We start from the raw sequence: 9,739 nt of genomic DNA, 5'->3' as shown, positions 1-9,739 counted from the left end.
ATTTCACTTTCTCACTCTGCGCGAGCGTTTTTGTCTGCTTGATGTGTAATAATAAATCATTTGTGTATTTTATTTTAATTCTCTACACAATACAGTTACTTGCAACTACCATATTATCTGCAATTCTCTGTTTCTTTCTCTATACATTTTTCTTTTTCTTTCTGTCGTTAGAGGTAAGAAGAGATGACACATTAGGAAGATCAAGCTATACCAATAATAATAAAAAATATATATGTGTAGAGTGGATAGAGGAAAAGAAAACAGATATAATGAACTGTCATTGTTAATATTAAGCTTTATTAACTAATATACGCACATACACCGAAAAAAAATTCTTTTTCTTTATGGGATATATTGTGCTGAGGCACCAGGTATCTATTATTTATTCACATGACGGAGAAGGCGGAGATCTATTCTCTACTAAAAACTACTGCCAACCACAAACACAACAAACATTGAGAGAAGTTCCATCGCCGTGTATTGATATTAGCAACAACAACAACAGCAACAACGAAAGCAAGTAAATAAACTACTGACTGTTTCACATTTGTGAACCCCCCCCCCCCCCCAAAAAAAAAAAAAAAAAAAAAAAAAAACAGGATAAATAAACTAATTGACATTCTATGAGTCAGTCTGTCTGTCTCCTTCTCTTGTGTGTGTATATATGGGGGTATTCTATTTAAATGGCTCTTCTTTTTCTTCTCTCTCTCTCTCTTCCCCCCCCCCCCCTTTCTTTCTGTATGGTTTAACAGAGCCAGGCTGATCACATTAGATAATGTCTTCCACGAGTGAACTGCGGGCACAAATTGATGCTCTAGCGCAGGAGATTACGCGAGTAAAGAAAGAAAAGGGCGCCGCTAGTGCAGAGTGCAAAGAACTCGTTGCCAAAATGGCCCAACTCCGCCAGTCACTCCCGCAGGACGATAAGAAGAAGAAGAATACAACAGACAAAAGCGACAGTAATAATAACAAAAAGGCAGGGGAAACGAGTTACTTCGAATCCCGATTGGCGATGGTGCAGTCTATGGGACTTCTCGGTGCGGCCTATCCGCATAAGTTTCAACGTGATTACACCATTCCCGCGTTTAAATCACACTTCGCACCGATGCTGCACGAGAATGGAGAACGGTGCTCGGAGGTGGTGACGATTGCCGGTCGTATTATCAACAAGCGCAGTTCCGGTTCAAAGCTGCACTTTATCACTTTACAAGGAGATATGGAGGTAGTGCAGGTAATATCAGCCATGGGAGACTACGTGAATGATGGATTTGCGGATATTCATGCAAAGATTAAGCGTGGGGATATTATTGGTGTGAAGGGTGTCGCTTCATTGTCCAAGACAGGTGAGTTTTCAATGAGTGCGATGGAGATTACATTACTCTCAACATGTTTCCACATGTTGCCAGATGACTGGTATGGATTAAGTTCCGTGGAGCAGCGTTTCCGTCAACGTTATTTGGATCTTATTGTAAATCGCGAGAATGCACGTGTTTTTATTCTTCGTTCTAAGATAATAAAATATATTCGAAACTTCTTTGATGGTTTGGATTTTCTTGAGGTGGAGACTCCAACGTTAAATCTCATCGCTGGTGGTGCCGCCGCTCGTCCGTTTATTACACATCATAATGAACTCAATCAGAAGATGTATCTCCGCATTGCTCCTGAATTGTACTTAAAGGAACTTGTGGTGGGAGGACTTGACAGAGTGTATGAACTTGGCAAACAATTCCGTAATGAAGGTATCGATCTCACCCACAATCCCGAGTTTACCAGCATTGAGGCATACTGGGCCTACATGGATTATAATGATTGGATGAAGACCACGGAGGATCTTCTTTATGGTCTTGCTATGCATATTCACGGTACACCACTTGTCAAGTACGCCCCAACGGACTCGGAAGGCAATAAACTCCCTGAAGTGGTGTTTAACTTCAACAAACCATTCAAGCGTCTCCATATTGTTCCTGAATTGGAAAAACGATTGAATGTAAAGTTCCCTGCAGAGTTTGACAGTCCTGAAGCCAACGCATTCTTCCTGGAACTCTGCAAGAAGAATAAGGTGGAGTGTAATCCACCCCTCACCACAACACGCCTGCTGGATGCCCTCATCTCACACTATCTTGAGCCGGAATGTCATGATCCGACGTTTATTTGTGATCACCCGCGTATTATGTCCCCACTTGCGAAGTGGCATCGCAATGATCACCGATTGACAGAACGTTTTGAACTGTTTATCAACAAGAAGGAAATTTGTAACGCCTACACAGAGCTTAATAATCCCATTGTGCAACGGGAGGAGTTTATGAAACAACTTAGAGATCGTGAAAAGGGCGATGATGAGGCTATGGAAATTGATGAGAGTTTTATTCAAGCACTCGAGCATGCGTTGCCTCCAACGGGAGGTTGGGGTTTGGGCATTGATCGTCTTGTGATGTATCTCACAAGTCAGGCAAACATCAAGGAAGTACTCCTCTTCCCGGCAATGAAGCCTGAAACTACGAGCTCCCTCACATACCCACCGGGAACACAACTTAACGGACAGGGTGTACCGTTACTTCAATAAACAAAGAAAAGGGAAGAGAAGAAAATAAAAGCAAAAATAAAACAAAAATAAACGATGAAGGGAGAGAGGAGAAAAAGAGATAACATGAGGAAATTGCGTAAGCGTACAAGAAAAATATAATGGTCATGTCTACGACGTATATATCGGAATATATATATATATATGTCGTACCGATAAAAACATCATTACATGAGCTGAATGAATTCAAGACTCAATACTTCTTCAATTTTTGATACTAACAAAATGATAAAACAGTATGTAAGTAAACATCCCAACAGAATAATTTCAAAACTGCACTACTCCAAATATCTATTTCTCTCTCTTTTCTTACCTATTCTATTTATTACAAAAAAAAAGATAATCAAATAAAGAACAAAGAAAAAAAAACAAAAACAACATTAACAACAACGTATTCGTTCAACTACATGTCATCTCTTACACCAAACACCAAGTAAAACATCATCTAAACATCTCAAAAGAAAAAATAACACAAGACGCCTTTTTGGACCTGCAGTGCTGACACGAAACGCTTTGATCTACTACAATCCATTCCATTCAGTCGCTGAGGCGCCACCTCCCCTGCTCCCTTCCCCCCTCCTCTTCTCTGTTTTGTGTGTGTTTGTGCTGTGCTGCGCGTTCCCGTGATGATTGTGGCATCTCTCCGTGGAACCTGCGTGACGCCAATTGCCTTCGAACCTAATACCAAGGCTGAGGAAAACGCGTGCGTGCACAAACACACACGCGCGTATGCGCAGACAGGAGCGGGCCGAGACGGGAAGGGATGGAGTGGGGAGGGGGGAGCGGGGCACCCATGCCCTTTTCTGCCGCTCCCCTTGTTCCAGCGCTCTGTCCCCACTGCCGTGCGAGGATGTGATGGCTATTACGACGAACAACTCAACCGAGTGCTGCACCGTGACGACGCTATACATTTTGCTTCCTCACTGATCCTCGTGCGTGTGGCTTCTTCCTCTTCTTCTTGTGCTTCCTCTTCTTGTTCTGTGTGCGCCCTCCCCTCCTTTTTTCTTCTTTCTCCCAACCTCCCCTGTTGGCGTGGCGGGTGCCCCGATGATGCTGCAAATAGCAACTGATGTAATGAGTCTGAGGCACGCTCTGCGGACACCTTTTTGCACTGACGGCGGCGCCGCTGCTGCACCAACGCGACCTCTCACCCCCGGCAACGCGATCATGGCGATGTGGCCGCGATGATGAGCGAACAAAGAAGGGAATCTCTTGTCGAGCTGCGGGTCTGCGGGCCCGCAGTGCTGACATGAAACGCTTTGATCTACTACAATCCATTCCATTCAGTCGCTGAGGCGCCACCTCCCCTGCTCCCTTCCCCCCTCCTCTTCTCTGTTTTGTGTGTGTTTGTGCTGTGCTGCGCGTTCCCGTGATGATTGTGGCATCTCTCCGTGGAACCTGCGTGACGCCAATTGCCTTCGAACCTAATACCAAGGCTGAGGAAAACGCGTGCGTGCACAAACACACACGCGCGTATGCGCAGACAGGAGCGGGCCGAGACGGGAAGGGATGGAGTGGGGAGGGGGGCGGGGGCACCCATGCCCTTTTCTGCCGCTCCCCTTGTTCCAGCGCTCTGTCCCCACTGCCGTGCGAGGATGTGATGGCTATTACGACGAACAACTCAACCGAGTGCTGCACCGTGACGACGCTATACATTTTGCTTCCTCACTGATCCTCGTGCGTGTGGCTTCTTCCTCTTCTTCTTGTGCTTCCTCTTCTTGTTCTGTGTGCGCCCTCCCCTCCTTTTTTCTTCTTTCTCCCAACCTCCCCTGTTGGCGTGGCGGGTGCCCCGATGATGCTGCAAATAGCAACTGATGTAATGAGTCTGAGGCACGCTCTGCGGACACCTTTTTGCACTGACGGCGGCGCCGCTGCTGCACCAACGCGACCTCTCACCCCCGGCAACGCGATCATGGCGATGTGGCCGCGATGATGAGCGAACAAAGAAGGGAATCTCTTGTCGAGCTGCGGGTCTGCGGGCCCGCAGTGCTGACATGAAACGCTTTGATCTACTACAATCCATTCCATTCAGTCGCTGAGGCGCCACCTCCCCTGCTCCCTTCCCCCTCCTCTTCTCTGTTTTGTGTGTGTTTGTGCTGTGCTGCGCGTTCCCGTGATGATTGTGGCATCTCTCCGTGGAACCTGCGTGACGCCAATTGCCTTCGAACCTAATACCAAGGCTGAGGAAAACGCGTGCGTGCACAAACACACACGCGCGTATGCGCAGACAGGAGCGGGCCGAGACGGGAAGGGATGGAGTGGGGAGGGGGAGCGGGGCACCCATGCCCTTTTCTGCCGCTCCCCTTGTTCCAGCGCTCTGTCCCCACTGCCGTGCGAGGATGTGATGGCTATTACGACGAACAACTCAACCGAGTGCTGCACCGTGACGACGCTATACATTTTGCTTCCTCACTGATCCTCGTGCGTGTGGCTTCTTCCTCTTCTTCTTGTGCTTCCTCTTCTTGTTCTGTGTGCGCCCTCCCCTCCTTTTTTCTTCTTTCTCCCAACCTCCCCTGTTGGCGTGGCGGGTGCCCCGATGATGCTGCAAATAGCAACTGATGTAATGAGTCTGAGGCACGCTCTGCGGACACCTTTTGCACTGACGGCGGCGCCGCTGCTGCACCAACGCGACCTCTCACCCCCGGCAACGCGATCATGGCGATGTGGCCGCGATGATGAGCGAACAAAGAAGGGAATCTCTTGTCGAGCTGCGGGTCTGCGGGCCCGCAGTGCTGACATGAAACGCTTTGATCTACTACAATCCATTCCATTCAGTCGCTGAGGCGCCACCTCCCCTGCTCCCTTCCCCCTCCTCTTCTCTGTTTTGTGTGTGTTTGTGCTGTGCTGCGCGTTCCCGTGATGATTGTGGCATCTCTCCGTGGAACCTGCGTGACGCCAATTGCCTTCGAACCTAATACCAAGGCTGAGGAAAACGCGTGCGTGCACAAACACACACGCGCGTATGCGCAGACAGGAGCGGGCCGAGACGGGAAGGGATGGAGTGGGGAGGGGGAGCGGGGCACCCATGCCCTTTTCTGCCGCTCCCCTTGTTCCAGCGCTCTGTCCCCACTGCCGTGCGAGGATGTGATGGCTATTACGACGAACAACTCAACCGAGTGCTGCACCGTGACGACGCTATACATTTTGCTTCCTCACTGATCCTCGTGCGTGTGGCTTCTTCCTCTTCTTCTTGTGCTTCCTCTTCTTGTTCTGTGTGCGCCCTCCCCTCCTTTTTTCTTCTTTCTCCCAACCTCCCCTGTTGGCGTGGCGGGTGCCCCGATGATGCTGCAAATAGCAACTGATGTAATGAGTCTGAGGCACGCTCTGCGGACACCTTTTGCACTGACGGCGGCGCCGCTGCTGCACCAACGCGACCTCTCACCCCCGGCAACGCGATCATGGCGATGTGGCCGCGATGATGAGCGAACAAAGAAGGGAATCTCTTGTCGAGCTGCGGGTCTGCGGGCCCGCAGTGCTGACATGAAACGCTTTGATCTACTACAATCCATTCCATTCAGTCGCTGAGGCGCCACCTCCCCTGCTCCCTTCCCCCTCCTCTTCTCTGTTTTGTGTGTGTTTGTGCTGTGCTGCGCGTTCCCGTGATGATTGTGGCATCTCTCCGTGGAACCTGCGTGACGCCAATTGCCTTCGAACCTAATACCAAGGCTGAGGAAAACGCGTGCGTGCACAAACACACACGCGCGTATGCGCAGACAGGAGCGGGCCGAGACGGGAAGGGATGGAGTGGGAGGGGGAGCGAGGGCACCCATGCCCTTTTCTGCCGCTCCCCTTGTTCCAGCGCTCTGTCCCCACTGCCGTGCGAGGATGTGATGGCTATTACGACGAACAACTCAACCGAGTGCTGCACCGTGACGACGCTATACATTTTGCTTCCTCACTGATCCTCGTGCGTGTGGCTTCTTCCTCTTCTTCTTGTGCTTCCTCTTCTTGTTCTGTGTGCGCCCTCCCCTCCTTTTTTCTTCTTTCTCCCAACCTCCCCTGTTGGCGTGGCGGGTGCCCCGATGATGCTGCAAATAGCAACTGATGTAATGAGTCTGAGGCACGCTCTGCGGACACCTTTTGCACTGACGGCGGCGCCGCTGCTGCACCAACGCGACCTCTCACCCCCGGCAACGCGATCATGGCGATGTGGCCGCGATGATGAGCGAACAAAGAAGGGAATCTCTTGTCGAGCTGCGGGTCTGCGGGCCCGCAGTGCTGACATGAAACGCTTTGATCTACTACAATCCATTCCATTCAGTCGCTGAGGCGCCACCTCCCCTGCTCCCTTCCCCCCTCCTCTTCTCTGTTTTGTGTGTGTTTGTGCTGTGCTGCGCGTTCCCGTGATGATTGTGGCATCTCTCCGTGGAACCTGCGTGACGCCAATTGCCTTCGAACCTAATACCAAGGCTGAGGAAAACGCGTGCGTGCACAAACACACACGCGCGTATGCGCAGACAGGAGCGGGCCGAGACGGGAAGGGATGGAGTGGGGAGGGGGGAGCGGGGCACCCATGCCCTTTTCTGCCGCTCCCCTTGTTCCAGCGCTCTGTCCCCACTGCCGTGCGAGGATGTGATGGCTATTACGACGAACAACTCAACCGAGTGCTGCACCGTGACGACGCTATACATTTTGCTTCCTCACTGATCCTCGTGCGTGTGGCTTCTTCCTCTTCTTCTTGTGCTTCCTCTTCTTGTTCTGTGTGCGCCCTCCCCTCCTTTTTTCTTCTTTCTCCCAACCTCCCCTGTTGGCGTGGCGGGTGCCCCGATGATGCTGCAAATAGCAACTGATGTAATGAGTCTGAGGCACGCTCTGCGGACACCTTTTGCACTGACGGCGGCGCCGCTGCTGCACCAACGCGACCTCTCACCCCCGGCAACGCGATCATGGCGATGTGGCCGCGATGATGAGCGAACAAAGAAGGGAATCTCTTGTCGAGCTGCGGGTCTGCGGGCCCGCAGTGCTGACATGAAACGCTTTGATCTACTACAATCCATTCCATTCAGTCGCTGAGGCGCCACCTCCCCTGCTCCCTTCCCCCTCCTCTTCTCTGTTTTGTGTGTGTTTGTGCTGTGCTGCGCGTTCCCGTGATGATTGTGGCATCTCTCCGTGGAACCTGCGTGACGCCAATTGCCTTCGAACCTAATACCAAGGCTGAGGAAAACGCGTGCGTGCACAAACACACACGCGCGTATGCGCAGACAGGAGCGGGCCGAGACGGGAAGGGATGGAGTGGGGAGGGGGGAGCAGGGCACCCATGCCCTTTTCTGCCGCTCCCCTTGTTCCAGCGCTCTGTCCCCACTGCCGTGCGAGGATGTGATGGCTATTACGACGAACAACTCAACCGAGTGCTGCACCGTGACGACGCTATACATTTTGCTTCCTCACTGATCCTCGTGCGTGTGGCTTCTTCCTCTTCTTCTTGTGCTTCCTCTTCTTGTTCTGTGTGCGCCCTCCCCTCCTTTTTTCTTCTTTCTCCCAACCTCCCCTGTTGGCGTGGCGGGTGCCCCGATGATGCTGCAAATAGCAACTGATGTAATGGGTCTGAGGCACGCTCTGCGGACACCTTTTTGCACTGACGGCGGCGCCGCTGCTGCACCAACGCGACCTCTCACCCCCGGCAACGCGATCATGGCGATGTGGCCGCGATGATGAGCGAACAAAGAAGGGAATCTCTTGTCGAGCTGCGGGTCTGCGGGCCCGCAGTGCTGACATGAAACGCTTTGATCTACTACAATCCATTCCATTCAGTCGCTGAGGCGCCACCTCCCCTGCTCCCTTCCCCCTCCTCTTCTCTGTTTTGTGTGTGTTTGTGCTGTGCTGCGCGTTCCCGTGATGATTGTGGCATCTCTCCGTGGAACCTGCGTGACGCCAATTGCCTTCGAACCTAATACCAAGGCTGAGGAAAACGCGTGCGTGCACAAACACACACGCGCGTATGCGCAGACAGGAGCGGGCCGAGACGGGAAGGGATGGAGTGGGGAGGGGGAGCAGGGCACCCATGCCCTTTTCTGCCGCTCCCCTTGTTCCAGCGCTCTGTCCCCACTGCCGTGCGAGGATGTGATGGCTATTACGACGAACAACTCAACCGAGTGCTGCACCGTGACGACGCTATACATTTTGCTTCCTCACTGATCCTCGTGCGTGTGGCTTCTTCCTCTTCTTCTTGTGCTTCCTCTTCTTGTTCTGTGTGCGCCCTCCCCTCCTTTTTTCTTCTTTCTCCCAACCTCCCCTGTTGGCGTGGCGGGTGCCCCGATGATGCTGCAAATAGCAACTGATGTAATGAGTCTGAGGCACGCTCTGCGGACACCTTTTGCACTGACGGCGGCGCCGCTGCTGCACCAACGCGACCTCTCACCCCCGGCAACGCGATCATGGCGATGTGGCCGCGATGATGAGCGAACAAAGAAGGGAATCTCTTGTCGAGCTGCGGGTCTGCGGGCCCGCAGTGCTGACATGAAACGCTTTGATCTACTACAATCCATTCCATTCAGTCGCTGAGGCGCCACCTCCCCTGCTCCCTTCCCCCCTCCTCTTCTCTGTTTTGTGTGTGTTTGTGCTGTGCTGCGCGTTCCCGTGATGATTGTGGCATCTCTCCGTGGAACCTGCGTGACGCCAATTGCCTTCGAACCTAATACCAAGGCTGAGGAAAACGCGTGCGTGCACAAACACACACGCGCGTATGCGCAGACAGGAGCGGGCCGAGACGGGAAGGGATGGAGTGGGGAGGGGGGAGCGGGGCGCCCATGCCCTTTTCTGCCGCTCCCCCTGTTCCCCCGTTCGGCCCGGCACGCGGAGGCCCCGAAAGGGGAAGGGACGAAATTTTTATTACCAAAACGTTTTTGGGGGAAGGGGGCCGGCGTCGCGGGGGGTTTCGTCGGCCCCTTCTTCGGGCGATTGGCCCCCTCCCCTTTGGCGCCTCGGGGCCGTTGCGGTTGGGACTTTTGGGGGAGGAAGAAGGGCCCCGGCCCCGCCTCTTTTTTTTTCTTTTCGCTTCTTTTGTTTTTGTTTCTCTTCCTTGCTTGCTTGGTCGCGTGCTTCTCTTCTTGCCTTCGTCTTCGGGGCCGGGGTGGGAAATGAAAGAAAAACAAAGGAAAAAAAAATCAAAATCAAAAAGAAAAAAATCAAAATCAAAAAGAAAAAAAATCAAAATCAAAA

General features: G+C 52.2%; 13 protein-coding genes across 13 annotated transcripts; all 13 read left to right on the top strand.

The window, feature by feature from the left end:
• Positions 1-775: 775 nt before the first annotated feature.
• LSM04_005265 (OB-fold nucleic acid binding domain) lies at positions 776-2,563 on the top strand (the record flags this gene model as incomplete). Its single annotated transcript, XM_067337477.1, has 1 exon — positions 776-2,563. The coding sequence occupies one exon, from the start codon at positions 776-778 to the stop codon at positions 2,561-2,563; it is 1,788 nt and encodes a 595-aa protein (XP_067193546.1).
• Positions 2,564-3,207: 644 nt separating this feature from the next.
• LSM04_009235 (uncharacterized protein) lies at positions 3,208-3,875 on the top strand (the record flags this gene model as incomplete). Its single annotated transcript, XM_067337476.1, has 2 exons — positions 3,208-3,517; positions 3,667-3,875. 2 exons carry the CDS (start codon positions 3,208-3,210, stop codon positions 3,873-3,875), a joined length of 519 nt encoding a protein of 172 aa, XP_067193620.1.
• Positions 3,876-3,953: 78 nt separating this feature from the next.
• On the top strand, positions 3,954-4,620 carry LSM04_006728 (uncharacterized protein; the record flags this gene model as incomplete). The annotated part of the gene is made up of 2 exons (XM_067337475.1): positions 3,954-4,095; positions 4,412-4,620. 2 exons carry the CDS (start codon positions 3,954-3,956, stop codon positions 4,618-4,620), a joined length of 351 nt encoding a protein of 116 aa, XP_067193575.1.
• Positions 4,621-4,697: 77 nt separating this feature from the next.
• On the top strand, positions 4,698-4,997 carry LSM04_009716 (uncharacterized protein; the record flags this gene model as incomplete). Its single annotated transcript, XM_067337473.1, has 1 exon — positions 4,698-4,997. The coding sequence occupies one exon, from the start codon at positions 4,698-4,700 to the stop codon at positions 4,995-4,997; it is 300 nt and encodes a 99-aa protein (XP_067193630.1).
• A 120-nt stretch (positions 4,998-5,117) lies between these two features.
• On the top strand, positions 5,118-5,363 carry LSM04_002473 (uncharacterized protein; the record flags this gene model as incomplete). Its single annotated transcript, XM_067337472.1, has 1 exon — positions 5,118-5,363. The coding sequence occupies one exon, from the start codon at positions 5,118-5,120 to the stop codon at positions 5,361-5,363; it is 246 nt and encodes an 81-aa protein (XP_067193497.1).
• Positions 5,364-5,440: 77 nt separating this feature from the next.
• Positions 5,441-5,740, top strand: LSM04_006183 (uncharacterized protein; the record flags this gene model as incomplete). The annotated part of the gene is made up of 1 exon (XM_067337471.1): positions 5,441-5,740. One exon carries the CDS (start codon positions 5,441-5,443, stop codon positions 5,738-5,740), a length of 300 nt encoding a protein of 99 aa, XP_067193566.1.
• A 120-nt stretch (positions 5,741-5,860) lies between these two features.
• LSM04_008534 (uncharacterized protein) lies at positions 5,861-6,106 on the top strand (the record flags this gene model as incomplete). The annotated part of the gene is made up of 1 exon (XM_067337470.1): positions 5,861-6,106. One exon carries the CDS (start codon positions 5,861-5,863, stop codon positions 6,104-6,106), a length of 246 nt encoding a protein of 81 aa, XP_067193609.1.
• Positions 6,107-6,183: 77 nt separating this feature from the next.
• Positions 6,184-6,483, top strand: LSM04_001701 (uncharacterized protein; the record flags this gene model as incomplete). The annotated part of the gene is made up of 1 exon (XM_067337469.1): positions 6,184-6,483. One exon carries the CDS (start codon positions 6,184-6,186, stop codon positions 6,481-6,483), a length of 300 nt encoding a protein of 99 aa, XP_067193479.1.
• A 120-nt stretch (positions 6,484-6,603) lies between these two features.
• On the top strand, positions 6,604-6,849 carry LSM04_003941 (uncharacterized protein; the record flags this gene model as incomplete). The annotated part of the gene is made up of 1 exon (XM_067337468.1): positions 6,604-6,849. The coding sequence occupies one exon, from the start codon at positions 6,604-6,606 to the stop codon at positions 6,847-6,849; it is 246 nt and encodes an 81-aa protein (XP_067193522.1).
• A 78-nt stretch (positions 6,850-6,927) lies between these two features.
• Positions 6,928-7,594, top strand: LSM04_009506 (uncharacterized protein; the record flags this gene model as incomplete). The annotated part of the gene is made up of 2 exons (XM_067337467.1): positions 6,928-7,237; positions 7,365-7,594. 2 exons carry the CDS (start codon positions 6,928-6,930, stop codon positions 7,592-7,594), a joined length of 540 nt encoding a protein of 179 aa, XP_067193624.1.
• Positions 7,595-7,671: 77 nt separating this feature from the next.
• Positions 7,672-8,339, top strand: LSM04_006266 (uncharacterized protein; the record flags this gene model as incomplete). Its single annotated transcript, XM_067337466.1, has 2 exons — positions 7,672-7,981; positions 8,131-8,339. 2 exons carry the CDS (start codon positions 7,672-7,674, stop codon positions 8,337-8,339), a joined length of 519 nt encoding a protein of 172 aa, XP_067193568.1.
• Positions 8,340-8,416: 77 nt separating this feature from the next.
• On the top strand, positions 8,417-8,716 carry LSM04_002359 (uncharacterized protein; the record flags this gene model as incomplete). The annotated part of the gene is made up of 1 exon (XM_067337465.1): positions 8,417-8,716. One exon carries the CDS (start codon positions 8,417-8,419, stop codon positions 8,714-8,716), a length of 300 nt encoding a protein of 99 aa, XP_067193496.1.
• A 120-nt stretch (positions 8,717-8,836) lies between these two features.
• LSM04_007703 (uncharacterized protein) lies at positions 8,837-9,082 on the top strand (the record flags this gene model as incomplete). The annotated part of the gene is made up of 1 exon (XM_067337464.1): positions 8,837-9,082. One exon carries the CDS (start codon positions 8,837-8,839, stop codon positions 9,080-9,082), a length of 246 nt encoding a protein of 81 aa, XP_067193596.1.
• Positions 9,083-9,739: the final 657 nt, after the last annotated feature.

Source organism: Trypanosoma melophagium, assembly GCF_022059095.1.
Source record: "Trypanosoma melophagium isolate St. Kilda chromosome Unknown ctg16segment0, whole genome shotgun sequence".
Lineage (NCBI taxonomy): Eukaryota > Euglenozoa > Kinetoplastea > Trypanosomatida > Trypanosomatidae > Trypanosoma > Trypanosoma melophagium.
The sequence above is the reverse complement of the archived record's forward strand: the minus strand, read 5'-3'. Positions and strand labels throughout refer to the sequence as shown.